This window comes from Lynx rufus, unplaced genomic scaffold, assembly GCF_022079265.1.
Source record: "Lynx rufus isolate CCGP_SWC_20201006 ecotype Redwood Valley unplaced genomic scaffold, mLynRuf1.p SCAF_13, whole genome shotgun sequence".
In the NCBI taxonomy this organism is placed as follows: domain Eukaryota; kingdom Metazoa; phylum Chordata; class Mammalia; order Carnivora; family Felidae; genus Lynx; species Lynx rufus.
Window position 1 is genome coordinate 3,891,703 of NW_025814827.1, and position 22,942 is coordinate 3,914,644.

Sequence of the window (22,942 nt, forward strand, 5' to 3'; positions counted from 1 at the left end):
TAAAAAACAATATGAAAAGAATTTTTTTTAAAGATTTGCCCTGTAAAAAATTTTAAGACTATGGTATTCACAATATTTTGTTTGAGTATACCACAGATAACTGGTGAGCTCTATATTGATATACACTTTCAACATATGAAATAAGAACCAACCAGAATTCAGCCCCAAAGAGCCACTTTTTCTTCCAAACTACAATCTGGTAAAGTAAATGGGAGCTTTAAAAACAAAGACACAATTTACAAAATCTGGCAAATATATTTGACTCCAAGATGTGTGAACATGAAAAGGAATGGGAGGAAGCACTTGGGTTTCAAGTGTCCAAATTTCTCTTTGCGTGTAGCTGATACCCCTTCAAAAGCATCATTCCAAAGTTATGACTCACTTTAGAGAAAAGAGAAGAAGAAATGATCAGTATTACGGGCTGTACATGCTTATGAGTTTTCATACTAAATACAAAATAGAAGCTTTTTTACAAATTACTGTCATGAATTAGTCCTTTAAGAAGGACAAGAAATACACAGAAAAGCCCCAGTAAAATCCAACATAACAAAAGTATAATTATAGTTTTAAAAGCAAAGCAGGCTAGATAAGCCCTTAAATTCCCTATCAGAGCCATTACCTTATCAGTGAAGCTAGATATATACACTCACTCACCACAAAACACTTAGTATAACAAAGTAACTCAGGCTTAGGTCAAAGATCACCTATTTAGAGTGCCTCATCTGTCTGATCCAGTATAGTCTGTTAAGTACTTTCAAGTACAGAAATGTTCTTGATTTATATTTGGATATTCCAGTCCACTAACAGAAGATCACCCAATTACTAATACAGACTCATCTGAGATACAATGAACAACCAAGCCTCACAGAAAATTGCAAAACTTTAATTCTATATTTGTTACTCTATAGTGTTACTCTATTCCATTTTGGTGGAATAAAATATTTTAGTGGGAAAAAAATCATAAAAATTACCTAAAAGGTTTTTATACTCCCAGTTATGAGAACATCTTGAATAGTGGCATTAAACTCATCACCTTCATCTCATCACAATTAAAATGCCAAAACAAATCTAAAATAAGAGAGAACTATACCAATGTTAGAAACTAGGAATGGATGAGATTCATAGGACAAAACTGAAGAATTTCTGCAAGACATGGAAAGATAAATCTGGGACGGAAAAAAGATATTGAGTCGACTAGTGACTTACCTTCCTGAGAAAGGAGAGCTGTGAGTCAGAGAGAAAGTAGAGGAGATACTGGCAAAAATACCTTAATAAGAAGGGCAAGAGCTAGGGAACAGGTACACCATGGGAAAAAAATAAGAAATCTTTCATGTGAAATCTGTTCTACTGGCCAAAAGTGCTGGAAACAACTGTACCCCAGGATATGCACTGCAGTATACCAAACAATGGTTTAGGAAATCTAGCAATTTCTCCCAGAAACAGTGGGCAGATCTACTAGGAAGGTGGATGAAACATTACAGTTGTATAATATTTTTTGTTGGCCTTACGACTAGCAAAAGCTAGCCTCATAGCTTCTGAATAAGTTTAATTCCTCATAGAAGAAATTGGAGACAACACTCCTTGCTAGGACAGGCTCCCAATCTACTCCTCTTAAGCTTCTGGGTATATGAACAGAAACATAAATTTCTATCAACCAGGTCACTTATGTAATAATTGAAAGGAAAATCTATTAGTATCCAAGGACAGTGAGGTTGTTGCAAATGAATCCACCCACAAGCCCTAGATGAGACTTCTCCAAGCATAAGGATTAATAAAACAGAAAAAAGGAGGAGAAAGAGGAAGAGAAGGAAGAAGAGGAAAAAGAGGAGAAAAAGGATGGGAAGAGGTAAACAGAGAGAGGAGGAGAAAAAAACACATGCTGGGTCTATGAAATTGTTCTGTAGCAAAAAAGGAAAAAAGTCAAATATAACACTCAAGATACAGACAAGGGCATACAGTTTTGAAAAAACCCTGGAAACAGAAATTTTAATTAACATTGCATTTTATGAAATTTGACAAAAACTTAAAAAACAGGTTCTTTGAAACCAGAGCTATCAGATCAGATATTGTATACCGGACTGAAGTCTGGCTAAGAGTCAATAGAAATAAGTAGGGAGCAGAAGGAAGGAAGGAAGGAAGGAAGGAAGGAAGGAAGGAAGGAAGGAAGGAAGGAAGGAAGGAAAGAAAAGAGGAAGGAAGGAAAGAAAGAAAGATTGATTAAGAAAAGAGTAAGACGACTAAGAGATGTAACAGAATAAAAAAGTGTTAACAGGATGGGGCGACTGGGTGGCTCAGTTGTTTGTGTCTAACTTCAGCTCAGGTCATCATCTTGAGATTCATCAGTTTGAGCTCTGCCTCCAGCTCTGTGCTGACAGCTCAGAGGCTGGAGCCTGCTTTGGAATCTGTGACTCCCTCTCTCTCTGCCCCTGCCCCTCCCCCACTCGTGTGCACGCGCGCTCTCTCTCTCTCTCTCTCTCAAAAAATAAACATTAAAAAAAATTTAGGGGCACCTGGGTGGCTCAGTCGGTTGAGCATCCGACTTCAGCTTAGGCCATGATCTCGCGGTTCATGAGTTGGAGCCCCGCATGAGGCTCTGTGCGCACAAGCTCAGAGCCGGGAGCCTGCTTCGGGTTCTGTGTCTCCCTTTCTCTTTGCCCTCCCCTGCTCGTGCTCTGTCTCTCTCACCCTCAAAAATAAAAATAAAATTTGTAATTTAAAAAAAAATGTTAACAGAAGAATAATAAGTGTAATAGCAGAAGTAAAAACTACATCAATGATAATCCAATAGAAAAATGAGAAGATTTCAACATATACTTCACAGAAGGGGATATCCAGATTGCCAATAAATATAAGAAGAAGGACACAATTTCATTAGTAAGTAGAAAAATATAAATTAAAATCACGAGATCACCACACACCTACCAAAATTGCCAAAATAAAAAGAAAATACCAAGTGTTGTCAAAAATGTGAAGCACTCTCACACATTATTAATGACAGTAAAAATTGAACATAATCACACTGGAAACTCTTGGGTGGTATCTACGAAAGCTGAACATAGACATATCCCTGAGTGTGTCTAGGGATTAGTAGCAACAGCATCACCTTGGAGTTTGTTAGAAATGCAAAATCTTAGCAGTGCCTGGGTGGCTCAGTTGGTTGAGCGTCCAAGTCTTGATTTTGGCTCAGGTCATGATCCTGGGGTTCACGGGATCCAGCCCCGTGTCAGGCTCTGCAATGAGCGTGGAGCCTGCCTGCAATTCTCTCTTTTCCCTTCTGTCCCTCTCCCCCATTCTAAGATAAATTTTTTTAATTTTTTAAATTTATTTGTATTTTTTCTTTTCTTTTTTTTATTTTAAAGGGGGGCCACCTGGATGGCTCAGTCAGCTAAGTGTCCAACTCTTGATTTTGGCTCTGGTCATTATCTCAAGGTTGTGAGATCAAGCCCCGCATTGGCTCTGTGCTAAGCACAGAGCCTGCTTAAGATTCTTTCTTTCCCTCTCTCTCTAAAATAAATAAATTCTTTACAAAACAAAACAAAACAAAAAAGAAATGCAAAATCTTAGGCCACACCCAAAACCTGCTGATTCACAACAGGTATTTTATTAAGAGCCAAGGCACATTAAAGTTGCAGAACTGCTGGGGCGCCTGGGTGGCTCAGTCAGTTGGGCGTCTGACTTTGGCTCAGGTCATGATCTTGCGGTTTGTGAGTTTGAGCCCCGCATCGGGCTCTGTGCTGACAGCTCAGAGCCTGAAGCCTGCTTCAGATTCTGTGTCTCCTCCTCTCTCTGCCCCTCCCATGCTCATGTTCTGTCTCTCTCTGTCTCTCAATAGTAAATAAACATTAAAAAAAAAATTTAAGTGCAGAGCTGCTGTCCCATCTCACCTACCTACATGCCCAACAAAAGTACATACAAGTGTTCACTGAAAGATATGTACTAGAATATTCACAGCAGCATTATTTCTAATAGCTAAATATTGGAAGTTAACCAAATACCCATAAACAATTCAATGGATAAGTAAATTGTGATATATTCACAAAGTGAGAATGGATAATTTATATTTGCATACAACAATATGGATAAGTCTCATAAATATGATAGTGAGTGAAAGAATCCAGGTATAAAAGAGACCAGGTATTTACTCATTTTATATAAAATATAAAAACAGGCAAAACTCATCTATACTGTTGGAAATCAGAATGGTGGTTAGCCTTTAGAAGGGTGGTAATATACAATAATGACTGGAGGAGAACATGAGAGGTTTCTGAGGTGATCAAAATGTTCTCTTTTTTCTCTTTCTTAGGTACAAATTTCCAGCTGTAAGATAAGTAAGTCAGAGGATGTAACGTATACCATGGGGACTACAGTCAATAATACTGTACTGAATATTTGAAAGTTGCTAAAAGAGTAGATCTTAAAAGTTCTTATCACAAGAAAAAAATCTCTGTAACTATGTATGGTGATGAATGTTAACTGGACTTATTGGGGGGACTATTTCATAATATATACAAACACTGAATCATTTTATCATATGCTTGAAACTAACGTATTATTATATGTCAATTATACTTCAAAAAACGTTCTGTTTCTTAACCTGGACAATAAGTGTACGGAAGATGTGCATCAATAGTCATTCAGGAAATGGGAATTAAACTACAATGACATGCCATTACACACACACTAGAATCGCTATTATAAAAAGCGACACTATCAAGTGTTAACAAGAGTGTAGAGCAACATGGACTAACAAACAGAGCTGGTGGGAAAGCAAAAATCATAGGACTACTTTGAAATCAGTACAGTAGTTTCTTATAAAGTTAAATATTCATTTACCACGTGACCCAGCAATTCTATTCCTAGGTATTACCTAAGACACATTAAAACATCAGTCCATACAAACACTTGTATACAAATAAATGTTCATAGTTGCTTTAGTCATAATTGACCCAAACTGGAAATAACCAAATATCCATCAACAGATGGTGGATAAACAAATTGCAGTACACTCATAAAATGAAATTCTAACCAGCAATAAAAGAGCACATGATACACACAACAACAGGGACCAGTCTTGAAAATATTATTCTGTGTAAAAGAAACCAGACAAGAAAGAGTACATAGTATACGATTCCATTTATACCAATTGTTAGCAAAGGCAAAACTAATCTGCAGCAACAGCAGGGCAGAAAGAAAGTGGTTGCCTGGGGATGGAGATGGGTGGCCATGAAGGAATTTGGGGGAATAAAAGTTCCATATCATGCTTGTGATGATGCTTTATATGAGTGTATATATACATTTATCAAAACTCCACACACTCAATGAGTACATTTTATTTTATGTAAGTTATACTCCAATTAAAATCATTTTCAAAAAAGCTAATGGAAAATCAAGAAAAAAAGATTTCAGGCACCTGGATGACTCAGTTGGTTAAGCATCTGACTTCAGCTCAGGTCATGATCTCATGGTTTGTGAGTTCGAGCCCCATATTTGGCTCTGTGCTGACAGTGTGGAACCTGCTTGGGATTCTCTCTCTCCCTCTCTCTGCCCCTCCATGACTCATGCACACACGCACTCTCTCTCTCAAAATAAATAAACTTAAAAAAAAAAAAAAAGAAAAAAGATTTCACCATACATTCAAAGATTTAATATTCTTACTCTAGAAAGATAATGCCAATAATACCAACAAAACTCCAGTTTCCCAACAGAAAATGTGAAAGACACTGTGGGTTTCCAGAATGCTGAAAAGCTTGCAGAAACCCCTGAGCACTGACAGCTTTCCATCTTTTTTTTTCTTAATGTTTATTTATTTTTGAGAGAAAGAGAGTGTGAGCAGGAGAGAGGCAGAGAGAGAGAGAGGGAGACACAGAATCCGAAGCAGACTCCAGGCTCTGAACTGTCAGCAGAGAGACTGACACGGGGCTTGAACCCACGAGTGGCGAGATCATGACCTGAGCTGAAGTAGGACGCTTAAACGACTGAGCCACCCAGGCATCCCTGACAGTTTTCCATCTTAAAAAAGATACAGATGTGAATCTAATACTTGCCAACATTTCCTTAATCAGAAGCTGACTGATTCATTTTTCTGGAATGGTAACATAAGTCTCACATATAAAAGGCTATGGATTAGCAAAAAGTGAGTTTTTCTAGAGCCTGGCAAAAACCAGTGTCATCAGACAAGAGAGTGAGGGAGACTCTGCTGACATTCACTGTATCTACTGCAGTCAGCTGTGGTCACCTGACTTCTAATAATATTCCCATTGCCAATTAAGCAAGGAACTTGAACTCCATTGTGCATGAGTGTGCCTTCTCCTTCCACCCACCTGAAATTGGCAAGTGAGACTGGCACAGATACACCACCATCCTTGTTAAACAAGTCTGGAAAGAGTGTTGGGAAGACGAGAGGAAAGTGACGACTGAGGAAGTCTGGGCAGAGATGAGAGAAATTACAGCAGCTATGAGAGTTGTTTTTTCTGGAGTAGTCATGAGTGGAGTTCACAGGCTGTTCTCTTACTTATTGACAAGTTGAGCCCAATGGATAATTTAAAAGAGGAAAGGCAAGACAGTCTAATGTGTAAGTCACAGATAGCTCACTAATGAAGGTGGTGGGAATGATTACAGTTCCCCAAAGGCAGCACAGGGAGATAGGGGAGGCATGATGGAGGGTGCCCTGCACATGCCTCTTAGATGAGTAGTCAGTAACTTTTCAGGCCAGTACCACATAGGCGCTGAAGTTTATTTAGAAGTGGGAAAGTAGGGGCGCCTGGGTGGCGCAGTCGGTTAAGCATCCGACTTCAGCCAGGTCACGATCTCACAGTCCGTGAGTTCGAGCCCCGCGTCGGGCTCTGGGCTGATGGCTCGGAGCCTGGAGCCTGTTTCCGATTCTGTGTCTCCCTCTCTCTCTGCCCCTCCCCCGTTCATGCTCTGTCTCTCTCTGTCCCAAAAATAAAATAAATAAAAAAAAATAAAAAAATAAAAAAAAAAAATAAAAAATAAATAGAAGTGGGAAAGTATAAAAATAGAGCAGCGGAATGCTTTAACTCTTGCTAACCCAATTCTCTCTGGAGGGGAGATAAAAGACAAAATACAACGATACAGCTGATGCCAGTGGTCCCAAATGTGGGAAGGGGGGTGATAATAAAGTTACAAAAGCTCTGTTGTCCTTGATCCTTCTTGAAAAGATGGCCAAAGAAAAGACTGGTTCTAATTTAAAGAATTTAACTGTGTGAACAATAACCTGATTTTAAAACTCTCTGATGAGTCTTTCCTCTCAGAAGATTATTAAGTTCAGACTGAGACTTAAACAAATATTTCTTAAACTGGGTTAGAAGTAGTGTTTGAAGTTTCCAGAGTTCATGTAAATAGGAATTTAACATTTCTACTGGTAAACAATTTCTTTTTGAAGAATATTTGGGCTGAGTGTGAAAAGTTAAAAGGAAAACAGAACAAAAACTATGAATGCCATCACTTCCAGGATGACCCATGTTCCCCAAGAAGACAGAATTTATATTGTCTCAAGACCATTTAACTCCTGTGTTTCAGACAGTTTTATTTAGGTGAAGACACTTGTTCTGGATCAGAACCAAGTGAGATAAAAAGGAGTGGCTGGCTGGGGCGCCTGGGTGGCGCAGTCGGTTAAGCGTCCGACTTCAGCCAGGTCACGATCTCGCGGTCCGTGAGTTCGAGCCCCGCGTCAGGCTCTGTGCTGCCGGCTCAGAGCCTGGAGCCTGTTTCCGATTCTGTGTCTCCCTCTCTCTCTGCCCCTCCCCCGTTCATGCTCTGTCTCTCTCTGTCCCAAAAATAAATAAACGTTGAAAAAAAAAAATTTAAAAAAAAAAAAGGAGTGGCTGGAAATAAAGGCTAAAGTCTTAGGAAGTAATTTCCCCCATTTGGATATCTTTAGAATTTTGGTTTCTGCAACTTCTAGCTTGAGAAGGGAGATGCTGATAAAAGGTGGATCTTTATAGATCTACAATTATATACAGAATATGTTTTTAACTTTAGAAAAATATCTCGTCTACAGCCATACCACCCTGAACGCGCCCAATCTTGTCTGATCTCGGAAGCTAAGCAGGGTCGGGCCTGGTTAGTACTTGGATGGGAGAAAAATATCTCAAAAGGAGTTATGAATTCTAGATTTTTTTAATATATGAAATTTATTGTCAAATTGGTTTCCATACAATACCCGGTGCTCATCCCAAAAGGTGCCCTCTTCAATGCCCATCACCTACCCTCCCCTCCCTCCCACCCCCCATCAACCTTCAGTTTGTTCTCAGTTTTTAAGAGTCTCTTATGCTTTGGCTCTCTCCAGCTCTAACCTCTTTTTTTTTTCCTTCCCCTCCCCCATGCGTTTCTGTTAAGTTTCTCAGGATCCACAGAAGAGTGAAAACATATGGTCTGTGTCTTTCTCTGTATGACTTATTTCACTTAGCATCACACTGTCCAGTTCCATCCACGTTGCTACAAAAGGCCATATTTCATTCTTTCTCATTGCCATGTAGTATTCCACTGTGTATATAAACCACAATTTCTTTATCCATTCATCAGTTGATGGACATTTAGGCTTTCTCCACAATTTGGCTATTGTTGAGAGTGCTGCTATAAACATTGGGGTACAAGGAATTCTAGATTTTTTTAAAAGGGTTTGAGAAAGAGAAAACAGATGACATCTCACTGAAGGATAAATTCACTCTGACCTGGAGCTCCAGCACCAAGAGGGCAGGAGCCAAGCAGGACTGAGCAGAGGCAGGGGCAATCTTGCACTTAATGGTGACTGGGTGAGGGTCAGCAGGGTGCAGAATGATGTGCCCCAGAAAGGCCATTATTCCATGTCTTCCTCCTAAAGAAGACTCACAATGCTCAGCCTATACTTACCCAAGCTGAAAGAAGAAACAAGGGAGAAAAAGAAAATCACATCAGACCTAGTAAAAAAGAAGCTGCATTCATCAGCTGCTGTGTGTGTGTGTGTGTGTGTGTGTGTGTGTGTGTGTTAAATGTGACAATATACTTCAGTAACAACAACAACAAACTCTCAATCCTACAACAACAAAAAACCCCAATCAACAATAGCCAAACTACGGAGAGAGACCACATGTTCTCTGACTGATGAACAGGTAAAGATATGGGTGTGTGTGTGTGTGTGTGTGTGTGTGTGTGTGTGTGTGTATTACTCAGCCAGGAAAAAAAATGAAATCTTACCATCTGCAACAACGTGGATGGAGCTAGAATGTATTATGCTAAGTGAAATAAGTCAATCAGAGAAAGACAAATTCATATGATTTCACTCATATGTGAAATTTAAGAAACAAGAGAGATGAACACATGGGAAGGGGGGAAAGAGAACAAAGGGAAACAAACCACAAGAGACTCTTAATAAAATAAAACAGAGAATAAATTAAGGGTTGACAGAGGAGGTGGATGGGGGATGGGCTAGATTGGTGATGGGTAATAAGGAGGGCACTAGTTGCGATGAGCACTGGGTACTGTATGTAAGTGATGAATTACTGAATTCTACTTCTGAAACCAGTACACAATACACTGTATATTAATTAAAATTTAAATTAAAAACAGAAATATAAAAAAAATCAGAAAATATGCAAAGACTTGAACAGATATTTCTCCCAAGATGATCTACAAATTGTCAAAATGCACATGAAAAGACATTGAACATCACTAATAATTAGTGAACACAAATCAAACCACACTGAGATACTACCTCACTCCTATTAGGATGAGGTAGTCAAAAAAGCAAACAAGCAAGCAAACAAGAAAGAGAAAAGAAAAAAGAAATAGAAGGTAAAATAACAACAGAAAAGATCAATGAAACTATGAGCTGGTTCTTTGAAAAGATATACAACATTGATAAACATTTAGCTAGACTCAAGGACTCAAATAAATAAAATCAGAAATAAAAGGGGCACCTGGGTGGCTCAGTCGGTTAAGCGGCCGACTTCGGCTTAGGTCATGATCTCGTGGTCTGTGAGTTCGAGCCCCGCGTCGGGCTCTGTGCTGATAGCTCAGAGCCTGGAGCCTGTTTCAGATTCTGTGTCTCCCTCTCTCTGACCCTCCTCCGTTCATGCTCTGTCTCTCTCTGTCTCAAAAATAAATAAACGTTAAAAAAAAAAAAAGAAATAAAAGAGGAGACTTTATGACTGATACCACAGAAATACAAAGAATCATGAGACTACTGTGAACAATATGCCACCAAATTTGACAACCTAGAAAAAATGGATAAATTCTTAGGAACATACAACCTACCAAGACTGAATCATGAAGAAATAGAAAACCTGAATAGATCAAGGGTGCCTGGGTGGCTCAGTCAGTTAAGCATCGACCTTGGCTCAGGTCATGATCTCACAGTTCATGAGTTGGAGCCCCACATCAGGTTCTGTGCTGACAACTCAGAGCCTGGAGCCTGCATCGGATTCTGTGTCTCCCTCTCTCTCTGCCCCTCCCCAGCTCATGCTCTATCTTTCAAAAATAAATAAACGTTAAAAAAATTTTTTTAAAGGAAACCTGAACAGGGGCGCCTGGGTGGCTCAGTTGGTTGAGCATCTGACTTCGGCTCAGGACATGATCTCACAGTCTGTGAGTTCGAGCCCCGCGTCAGGCTCTGTGCTGACAGCTCAGAGCTTGGAGCCTGCTTCGGATTCTGTGTCTCCCTCTCTCTCTGACCCTCCCCCGTTCATGCTCTGCCTCTCTCTGTCTCAAAAATAAACAAACATTAAAAAAAATTAAAAAAAAAAAAAAAAGAAAAAGAAAACCTGAACAGATCAACTACTAGTAAAGAGATTGGATCAATAATCAAAACCTCTCAAAAGACAATAGTCCAGGACCAGGATGCTACACTGGTGAATTCTACCAAACATTCAATTAATACCAATCCTTCTCAAAGTCTTTAAAAATAAAATAAAATAAAATAAAATAAAAAACAGAAGAAGAGGGAATGCTTCCGAACTCCTTTTACGAGACCAGATTATCCTGATACCAAAACCAGACAAGGACACCAAAGGAAAAAAAAATCATGGCCCAATAACATATCTATGAGGAAAACAGATGCAAAAATCCTCAATAAAATATTAGCAAACCAAATACAACACATTAAAAGGATCATACACCATGCAAATCAAAACCACAGTGAAATATCACCTTAGTACTTGTTAAAATGGCTATTATCAAAAAGATAAGGGGGCGCCTGGGTGGCGCAGTCGGTTAAGCGTCCGACTTCAGCCAGGTCACGATCTCGCGGTCCGGGAGTTCGAGCCCCGCGTCAGGCTCTGGGCTGATGGCTCGGAGCCTGGAGCCTGTTTCCGATTCTGTGTCTCCCTCTCTCTCTGCCCCTCCCCCGTTCATGCTCTGTCTCTCTCTGTCCCAAAAATAAATAAACGTTGAAAAAAAAAAATTAAAAAAAAAAAATTTAAAATAAAAAAAAAAAAGATAAGAAATTACAAGTGTTGGCAACAATACAGAGAAAAGGGGACCTCTGTGTACTGCTGGTGGGGATGTAAACTGATGCAGTCACTATGTAAAACACTGGAGGTTTCTCAAAAAATTAAAACTAGAACTATCATATGATCCAGCAATATTACCTCTGGTTATTTTATCTGAAGAAAATGAAAAGCAAGTATTAAATATGCTTTATTAAATAAAGAAAATGAAAGTGCATGTTCACTGCATCATTATTTACAATAGCCAAGCCATGGAAACAACCTAAGTGTCCATTCAGTGGATGAATGGATAAAGAAAATGTTACACACACACACACACACACACACACACACACACACACACACACACACACACAAAACCAGGCTGTTAGTCAGACATAAAAAAGAATCCTGTCATTTGAGATAACATGGATATACCCAAGAGTATTATATTAAGTGAAATAAGTGACAGAGAAAGACAAATATCCTATGACCTCATTTATATGTGGAATCTAAAAACAAAAACAAAAACAAAAACAAGCTCACAGATACAGCAAAGAGATTGGTGGCTGCCAGGAGTGGATACTGGTGGGGGGCAGGGGAGGAATAAGAAAAGGGAGTCAAAAGGTACAAACTCCCAGTTGTAAAACAAGTAAGTCGTGGAGATGTAATGTACACCATGGTGACTATAGTTAATAATAGTGTTGCATATTAAATAGTTGCTAAGAGAATAAATCTTATTAAAGTTCTCATCACAAGAAAAAAAGTTTTGTAACTATATAAGGTGACAGATGTTAAACCAGATGGTTGTAGTGATCATTTAACAGTGTATACACATATCAAATAATTACATTATACACCTGAAACTAAATAATGGTATGTCAATGATGCCTCAACTAAAGAAACAACAACAAAATAACAAGTGTTGGCACAGATTGGAACCTTTGTGCAGTGTTAGTGGGAGCTTCAAATACTGTATCCACTGTGGGAAAAGGTATGGCAGTTCTTTTCTTAAGGCAGAATTATAATAGGATCCAATAATCCCACTTCTGGGTATATACACCCCAAAATTGAAAGCAGAGTCTCACAGAGATATCTGTACACCCATGTTCATAGCAGTATTAGTTACAATAGGCAAAGGTAGAAAGAACCCGTGTCTACTGACAGATAAATAGATAAACAAAATGTAGTATACACATAAAATGGAGTATTATTCAGCTTTAAAAAGGAGGGATAGCTCCTGGGTGGCTCGGTTGGTTGAGCGTCCAACTCCTGATTTCAGCTCAGATCGTAAGTTCAAGCCCCATGTAGGGCTCCACACTGGGCGTGGAGCCTACTCAAAAAATATTAATAAAAAACAATGAAATAAAAAGGAAGAAAATTCTGATACATGTTTCAGCTGGATAAAGCTTGAGGCCATTCTGCTAAGTGAAATAAGCCAGTCACAAAAAGACAAATACTGTATGATCCCACTTATATGAGGTGCCTAGATTAGTTACCATTCACAGAGATAGAAAGTAGAATGATTGTTGCCAGGTGCTAGACTAGAAGTAGGGAGCTACTGTTTAATGGGTACAGAGTTTCAGTTTTGCAAATGAAAAGACTTCTGGAGATGGACAGTAGTCCTGGCTGCACAATCATGTGAATGCATTTAATACCAGCGGACAATACACTTAAGTGGTTAAAATGGCACGTTTTATGTTATGTGCATTTTACAATTATATAAAAACAAATTTTAAAAGCCCAAAATAGCCAAAGGAGAATCTGTTCAAAATGCCAAGACTGGAAAGGGGAAACCTGTTGAGCTCAAGTGCAAGGCAGAATGAGGATGGCGCCAAGGTCTCCCTGTCTTCTTGCCATACTAACCCTCCTTAAGAAGTAACAATAGAACGGCCCAGTGGTAGGTGTGCATAGCGCCTTCCAACAGTGAATCATCACCCGAGTGCAAGTGCTAACTGAACGAGCTAAACGAAAATCCATTGTACTACTGGACACAAGTTACATTTAATCTGAAACATTAAGTTCCCATGGACCTCAATAGGAAGTGACAATCTGAGAACCAAGAAATTTAAGGGAAATGAAGTTTAAATAGGGGCCAGGTCCAAGCAGGAAGTCCAAAGCCTTGTTGACCTGTCTGGATTTCTACAAAAACATATCTAGTGGAGCTGTCACTGAGCCCTAGCCATCAGTTTCTCTGAAATAAATGACTTTTTTAGAGGTTTGTGCAGCTTCCACAAAGATTTGATAGTACAAATATAGCACAATTTAATCTATGCCAACAATTGGATTCTCTTACTAAAACAGAAGTGGCTAAAACTTTCCATAGCTGTTATGTCCCTACTTTTTAGGGGAAAAATTCTAAAAATATATCACAACCCAGATTAGCATGAGGGGGGAGGGTGTATAAATATAATACCAATATAAAATTGTAATTAAAATGTTTTATAATTCCAATGTGTTTGCTCTTCTATACTTTGGTTCTTGTGGAACCCCAGAAATACCGTCAAAAAATAGTATGAACTGACAAAAATTGTTGTTTAATTAATTTAGGTGGTACATTTTTTAATATGCATTCTTATTTTTAATCACTTAGACATGTATATTATTTTAAAAAGCAAATACTTCTATGATAAAGGAAGATTCAATAAGAAACTAGATATCTTTAAAAATGTATTACATCAACAGAACTAAAAAAATAAAGACAATCCACCTCAGTAGATACAGAAAAAGCATTCAACAGAATTCAACTCCTATTCATGATTAAAACTCTCAGCAAACTAGAATGGAAGGGAACTTCCTCAGTCTGATAAAGGGTATCTACAAAAACCTCAGTGCTAACATTATACTTATTGGTGAATGGACTGAATGCTTTCCCCTAAGATCAGGAACAGGCAAGGATGTCAACTTTCACCATTTCTATTCAACACTGTAAAGGATGTCTTACCCAGTGTCACCTGGGGGAAAAGAAAGGAGGGAGGCAAGGGAGAGTAGTTGGATTAGAAAGAAGAATGGAAAACTGTATTGACAACAGATCATCTATATGGAAAATTCTACAAAAACATCCACAAAAAAGCTATGGAACTAATGAGTTTAGCAACATCACAGGATACAAAGTCAAAAATCAGTTGTGTTTCTACACATTAGCAACAAACTATTAGACACTGAGATTCATAAAATTATATTTATAATAACATAAAAACTATGAAGTATTTATGGATAAAGTTAGTTAAATATGTGCAAGACCTATTGTGAAAACTTCAAAACACTGCTGAGGAAAAGTATATATAACAAATGGAATAATGAATATAAATAATTATAACATGTTCACTCACTATGAAGATGTCAGTTCTCCCCAAAATGATTTATAGAATCAAAGCATCACAGTGAAAACCCCAGCAGGGTTTTTTGATAGGAAAGCTGATTCTAAAATTTATATGGAAATGCAAATGACCTAAAATAGCCAGAACAACTTTGAAGAACAAATTTGGAGGAATTATACTACCTGCTTCAAAAATTACAACAAAGTTAAATCAAGACACTCTCTTCCTGGAAGAAAGGATAGACATATAGATCAATAGAAAAGAGAGTCCAGAAATATGCCCACACATACATCACAAATTGATTTTCATAAAGGTACCAAGGTAATTCAATGAGCAAAGGCTAGTCTTTCAACAAATGGTGCTGGAACATCTGCTATCTACTTGCAAAAAAATTAATCCAGACCCTTAATTCTCACCATACATTAAAAATTAACTCAATGGTTCCAGAAGTAGAATCCCTAAGATCGATGATCATATTTCACAATATAGTAATTTTTCTCAATACCCATTGCTTTAATTAAGGGGAAGAAGGGGCCCTAATAAATATTAGTGTCATCAACTAATACTAAAAATTCATAATGGACCATAAGCCTAAATGTAAGAGCTAAAACTTTAACATTTCCAGAAGAAAACACAGAAAATTTTTATTGCAATCGTGGCAAATTGACAACTATTTCTAAAACAGCATAAAAAAGCATGAGCCATAGGGGCATCTGGGTGGTTCAGTTGGTTAAGCATCCAACTGTTAATTTTGGCTCAGGTCATGATCTCACAGTTCGAGAGATCGAACCCTCCATCAGGCTCTGCACTGACAGTACAAAACCTGCTTGGGATTCTATCTCTCCTCCTCCCCTGCATGAGCACGAGCATGAGTGCGCTCGCTCGCTCTCTCTCTCTCTCTCTCAAAAATAAAAAGCATGAGCCATAAAGTAAAGAAAAAAGGACTTCATCAAAATTTTAGGCTTCTGCTCATCAAAAAACTGTTAAGAAATAAAAAGGTAAGCCACAGAAATATATTTGCAGAACATATTTCTGATAAAAGAGCTGTAATCAGAATAAGAACTCCTTTAATTCAAACATAAAAAGACAACTGAATTAAAAATTGTTAAAAGATATAAAAAGGCACTATACCAATAAGACATACAAATGGCAAATATAGGCATACGTCATTTTATTGTACTTCACTTTTGTGCAATACTTAACCTCTGTGCTTCACATACACTGTGTTTTTATAACAAATGGAAGGTTTGTGGCAAGCCTGTGCAAAGCCACGTACATTGGTACCATTTTTCCAACAGCATTTGCTCACTTCATGTCTTTGTGTCATGTTTTGGTAATTCTCACAATATTTCACATTATTTAATTATTACTATATTTGTTAGGGTGATCTGTGATCAGTTATCTTTGATATTACTATTATAATTGTTCTGGGGAGTCATGAGCCACACCCATCTAAGACAGCAATCTTAATAAATGTTGTGTGTGTTCTGACTGCTCTGTTGACCAGCCATTTCCCCATCTCTCTCCCTCTCCTTGGGCCTCTCAATTCCCTGAGACACAACAATACTGAAATTAGGCCAAGTAATAACCCCACAGTGAAATGGCTTCTAAGTGTTCAAGTGAAATAAAGAGTCACACGTCTCTTGCTTTGAATCAAAAGCTAGAAATGATTAAGCTTAGTGAGGAAGGCATGTTGAAAGCTGGAACAGGTCGAAAGCTAGGCCACTTGTACCAAACATGAGGTGCAAGCAAATGGTGCCAAACAAGTTAGCCAAGTTGTGAATGCAAAGGAAAAGTTCTTGAAGGAAATTACCAGTGCTACTCCAGTGAACACATGAATGATTCAAAAGTGAAACAGTCTTCTTGCTGATACAGAGAAAGTTTTAAGGGTCTGGACAGAAGATCAAACCAACCACAACATTCCCTTAAGCCAAAGCCTAATCCAGAAAAAGGCCCTAACTCTTTTCAATTCTATGAAGGCTGAGAGAGGTGAGGAAGCTGCAGAAGAAAAGTTTGAAGGCAGCACAGGTTGGTTCAGGAGGTGTAAGGAAAGCATAACATAAAAGTGCAAGGTGAAGCAGCAAGTTATCCAGAAGATCCTGCTCAGATAATGAGCAGGTGGCTATACTAAACAAAAGATTTTCAGTGTAGGTGAAACAGCCTTATATTGGAAGAAGATGCTGTCTCAGACTTTCACAGCTAAAGAGAAGTCAATACCAGGCCTCAAGGCTTCAAAGGACAGTCTGGCTCTCCTGTTAAGAGCTAATGCAGCTGGTGACTTGAAGTTGAAGCCAATGCTCATTTACCATTCCAAAAATCCCAGGGCCTTCCGAATTATGGCAAATCTACTTTGCCTGTGTTCTATAAATACAACATTACCTGGATGATAGCGTACCTGTTTACAGCACGGTTTACTGAACATTTGAAACCCACTGTTGAGACCTTCTGCTCGGAGAAAGATTCCTTTCGAAATATGACTGCACATTGACAATGCACCCGGTCACCCAAAAGCTCTGATGAATATGTATGACAAGATTAATGTTGTTTTCATGTCTGCAAACGTAACAGTCATTCTGCGGCCTGTGGATCAACGAGTCATTTTGACTTTCAAGTTTTATTTAAGAACTATGCTTTGTAAGGTGATAGCTGCTGTAGAGGGTCTTATGATGGATCTGGACAAAGTAAACTGAAAACCTTCTGGAAAGAATTAACCATTCTAGATGCCATTCAGAACATTCCTGATTCAAGGGAAGAGGTCAAAATATCAACATGAACAGGAGTTTAGAAGTGGATTCCAACCCTCATGGAGTACTTTGAGGGGTTCAGGACTTGAGTGGAGGAAGAAACTCCACATGTGGTGGAAACAGCAAGAGAACTAGAAGTGGAACCTGAAGACAGGACTGAATTACTGCAATATCACGACAGGACTTTAACAGATAAGTAGTTGTTTCTTATGGGTGAGCAAAGAAGGTGGTTTCTTGAGATGGAAACTGCTCCTGGTGAAGATGCTGTGAAGACTGTTGAAACGACAACAAAGGATTTAGAATATGACAGAAGCTTAGCTGATAAAGCAGCAGCAGGATTTGAGAGTATCAGCTCCAATTTTGAAAGGAGTTCTGTGGGGAAAATGCTATCAAACAGCATTGCATGCTACAGGGAATCATTCGTGAAAGGAAGAGTCAATCAATACAGCAAAGTTCACTGTTGTCTTATTTTAAGAAATTGCCACAGCCACCCCAATCTTCAGCACCCACCACCCTGATCAGTCAGCAGCTATCACCATCAAGGCAAGACCCTCCACCAGCAAGAAGATTATGGCTTACCAAAAACTTAGATGGTAGTTAGCATTTTTCAGTCATACAGTATTTTTTATTTAAGGTATGTACACTATTTTTTAAATTTTTAAATGTTTGTTTATTTATTTACTTAGACAGAGCAGAGACAGAGACAGAGAGGAGAGAGGGAGGTAGAGAGAGAATCCCAAGCAGGCTCTGCACTGTCAGTGCAAAGCCCAATGTGGGGCTCAATCTCACAAACTATGAGATCATGACCTGAGACGAAATTCAGAGTCGGATGCTTAGCCTACTGAGCCACCCAGGCATCCATGTACACTGTTGTTTTTTTTTTTTTCAAACACAGTGCTATGGCACACTTAACAGACTACAGTGTAATGTAAACCTAACATATATACACTGGGAAATAAAAAAAATTCATTTGATTCACTTCACTGTGCTCATTTTATTGCAGTGGTTCAGTACTTAACCTGCAGTATCTCCAAGGTACACCTGTCAACACATAAAAAGTTGTTCAATGTCATTAGTTATTAAGGGAATGCAAATTAAAACCACCATGAGATGCCACCAGACACCCATTAAAATAAACTTAAGACTGACAATACCAAGTGTTAGTGAGGACATGGAACAACTGGAACCTCCACACATTGTGCGAATGCCACTTTGAAAAACAGCTGTGCAGCATTTTATAAACACAGATGTACTACATGACCCTGCAGCAGTTCCTTTCTTGGGAATTTATCAAAGAAAAATTAAAACACGTTTGTTCATACAAAGGCTTGTACACAAATGGCTATACCAGCATCATTCATATTAACAAAATGGAAACAACCCAAATGTTTATCAAAAGGTGAATGGATGTAAGCAAATGAGGTTTATATAAAGTAAATGCTATTCAGTAATGAAAAGGGGTGAACAATATGGATGAATCTCAAAAGCATTATGCTAAGTGGAAAAAGGCAGACACAAAAGACTACATATTATCAGATTTCATTTACATGAAATTTTACAGAAGGCAAAACAGTAGGTACAGAAAGCAGGACCTGAGGGTAGAAGGGTAGATTCCCCCCCTCAGAGGGGACTGACAACAACAGGGCACACAGAAACTTTTAGAGTTATTTGGGATGTTCTACATCACAACTGTGATGGTGGTTACACAACTATATTCATTTCCCAAAACACATCAAATTGAACACTGAAAATTAGTGATTTTATGTAAATTATACCCCAATAAAACAGTTTCAGAAAGTGCTTAACAGGGGTACGTGGGTGGCTCAGCCAGTTAAGCATCTGGCTTCAGCTCAGGTCATGATCTCGTGGTCCGTGGGTTTGAGCCCCGCGTTGGGCTCTGTGCTGGGAGCCTGGAGCCTGCTTTGGATTCTGTGTCTCCTCTCTGTGCCCCTCTCCCACTCGTGCTCTGTCTCTCTCTCTCTCGAAAATAAATAAACGTTAAAAAAAGTAAAACAAAGCATTTAATAAAGATTTTTAAAAAATTTTAATGTTTATTTTTGAGAGAGAGAGACAGACAGAGTGCAAGCAGAGGAGGGCAGAGAGAGAGGGAGACACATAATCTGAAACAGGCTCCAGGCTCTGAGCTTCAGTGCAGAGCCCAACGCAGGGCTCAAACTCAAAAACTGTGATATCATGACCTGAGCCAAAGTTGGAGGCTTAACCAACTGAATCACCCAGGCATTGCAAGACTTTTAAAAAGTATTATCCAATAGAGGTGCCTGGCTGACTCAGTCAGTAGAACATGTGACTCTTGATCTCAGGATCATGAGTTCAAGCCCCATACTGGGAATGAAGCCTACCTAGAATTTTTTTTTAAGTATTATCCAATATATAAGGTATATATGTACAGGCAACATGCAACAAATTGTGGAGTTACCATTGTATTTCTCAGTAGTGGTTCTTTGGAATTTGATAACCTTAGTTTTATAACTGCATTGCAAAAATCGTTTCATGTATGATACAAAGAGACCTCTATCAGTTTGTAACAACATTTACCACTGGTACAAACAGATGGAGCAGACAAAGCACAGGATGTCCTCCTATGTCTCAGGAAGCCAAATTGCCTTACTGTCATCATTCAGTGAAGTCTCACAATATTCATAGAGGAAAACTTAGCTGTGTACCAGGCATCCCCCTGTCCACCATCTGGAATAGTCTTCATTCAAAGCTAAAGAAGACATCTTTTCTTCTGCAAATGATTCAAGCCCTAACAGTGGTAAATAAAGCAAAAATGATACCATTGCTGCAGTTTTAAAAATCAGGAGGAACACAAAGAGGACTTTGCAGGTCACTTCACATTCAAGGATAAGGCTATATACCACGTAAGTGGAGAGACGGATCATCACAATATACGACTGTGGGATGCTGCCATCCTAATAAAATAGAATGTATAAGGGATCCACCAAAAATTCATATCTTTTAACTATATTTGACCTATTTGTTTATTATTTGACCTATTTGTTTATGATGTTTCTCCCCACTAAAATGATGACACTCCATGATGATAGGGATTTCTGTCTTTGTTTACTGCTGTATCCCTAGCACCTAGAACAATGCCTACTATGTAATAATTGCTCAATAAATACCCGTTAAGTGAATAAGTTATGCCTATGTTGATATTCAGTAAATATCTGTACAAATTTATTATGTCTATGTAGATATTATTCACAGGTAAATGATGTAATAACCTTCCTTTATATTTCCTTTCTTTTACAATTCTTTGACTAGAAGTTGTCTTGTTTCTTCATTTTGTTTCTAAATACCAATTCAGACAAACTTTCAAGCAAAAATGAATGTTATTTTCTCCTTTATTTCTTCATTTCAAAAATTTCCTACAATACATGTGTATGTTCAGAATAAAGAACAAATGCACCTTTATAAAATTAGTTTTATAGAGGGCTATGTAAGTTAATAATAGCCTGTTTCAAGTTTTCTATTTCCTCAAATCTATCCCTCTGCATATGTTCTTTACCTTCTTTGAAAAACCCTCCACACATTTCTCTATAAATTTAGCCGGTCTCAACCCAATTTCCCCAGTTAAGAATCCTTTATAATACTGGTTAATCTCAATCCTTTGATCCACTTTGATTCCCAAAACAGAACCCTAAACCTCTTCAGTATATATCTGTATTACCTACTGCTAAAGAACATTCAATAAATGCTTAATTTGTTGAACCTGATGAATTTCTGTGAGACTGAAGAAGCATGAGAGTACAAAAATTAATGTAAAGCTACAAATATAAAGAAATATATTTGCATATTAAACTATATGCATAAAACCTACCAGCAGTGTGGGTCCTTGGGAAATGAAGAAATGACCTGATATAACGATGGTGAGAACAAGATACCCAGATTCTTCACTGGAGTCAAAAACCTTGAAAAAGAAAAAGTGAAAGAAATGTGCATAAGACAATACACTTCTGAAATACCAATAAATGTATAATATCTTCTCACACTGAGCTTCCTACTCTGAACATTTCTTTTCCTTCTGTTTAATCTGTAGGGGCGTCTGGGTAGTTGAGTCTGTTAAGCTCCAACTTTGGCTCAGGTCATGATCCCGTGGTTCATGACTTTGAGCCCTGCGTTGGAGTTTGTGCTGACAGCTCGGAGCCTGGAGCCTGCTTCAGATTCTGTGTCTCACTCTCTCTCTGCCCCTCCCCCACTCGCACTCTATCTCTCTCTCTCTCTTTAAAAAAAAAATAAATAAACATTAAAAAAATTTACAGATCTGTAATCATTTACTTATCATTTCAAATTTCTCCTCTATAGGGGCTAACAGTCAGCTTTTAAAAAATATAACTAAAACATATATTTTGAAATGAAAAGAATACTAGATTAAAAATAAGGAGATGTGGGCCCTAAGCCAACCACTTTTCAGTATCATTTTAATTAGTCATTAATTATCTTTGAGCCTCAATTTCCTTTCTGTAAAATGGGGATAATGCCCTACAGTGTTGCTATGAGACTTCAGAGTCCTCCTTTCATCAGCCAGACAATCCATTTTTATAATCCCTCAACATCTGGTGCTTTTCTTTGCATGAACTTTAATTTGTCAATGTCACTCTTAAAATATGGTGCCCAAAACTGACCATAATACGCTTGGTGTGGTCTAACTATCTCCTATTTTTTGCACTGATGCAGCCTATAATCACATTAACCTTTTGAGGGGGTAGTCCCATTTGAAGAATGATCTGATATCACCAAAACTTCCTGAAACTTCATCACTTATACTGGTAAATCAGACTTTCATTTTCATCTGAACCTAAATGTAAGACCTTGCATTTATTCTCATTATATTTTATCATGTTAAATTTGGTCCATAGTTTTCGTAGGGAGTTGAGGCAATGAAATCAAAATGTCAAGGAGGACATGACTGACAGATACAGACTAGTAGAATTTGGGTCTTAAGTGGATACCCTGTATAGGTGGTTTTCATACACTGTAAGGTAAACAACCTTGTAGAAATAATAAGATGAAATTATGGATTCACCTCAATGCTCAAAGCTCAAAACAATTAACACATACCTAACTCAAGTATATCTTTATGAGGTTACTACATTCTATTGAGAAATAATGTTCTTATAGTTTCATATGTGGGGTTTACAGCTTTAACGCTATATTTAAACTTAAGATTTCCTACTGAGTTTCCTCTAATTCACTTTAAATTCCAACCTTAAAAAAACGTGAAGGATTTTTAGATGTCAAGGAAGGTATGCTAAAATCTAAACTTCAGTGGTTGTTATTCTGCCTCTTTTCTAGTATTAAGAATTCTGCTATTTGTATGATACTCTTCCTGCCACAGTTTAAATAGATTATCTTTTATGCTTCATGACCACTTAAAACCACAAGGATAGCTAGGAGTCAAGAGGAGCTTTCAAAACTAGAGCCTGGTCAA

At 38.1% G+C, this 22,942-nt stretch overlaps 1 protein-coding gene across 2 annotated transcripts in view; it reads right to left on the minus strand.

Moving 5' to 3' along the window:
• The window catches only part of REC114 (REC114 meiotic recombination protein), a 108,371-nt gene that overhangs the window by 63,347 nt on the left and 22,082 nt on the right, over positions 1-22,942 (minus strand). For both annotated transcript variants that reach the window (XM_047074835.1, XM_047074834.1), the window contains exon 2: positions 21,332-21,421. In XM_047074835.1, the coding sequence (XP_046930791.1) occupies positions 21,332-21,421 (90 nt within the window). The remainder of the gene's footprint in view (positions 1-21,331; positions 21,422-22,942) is intronic.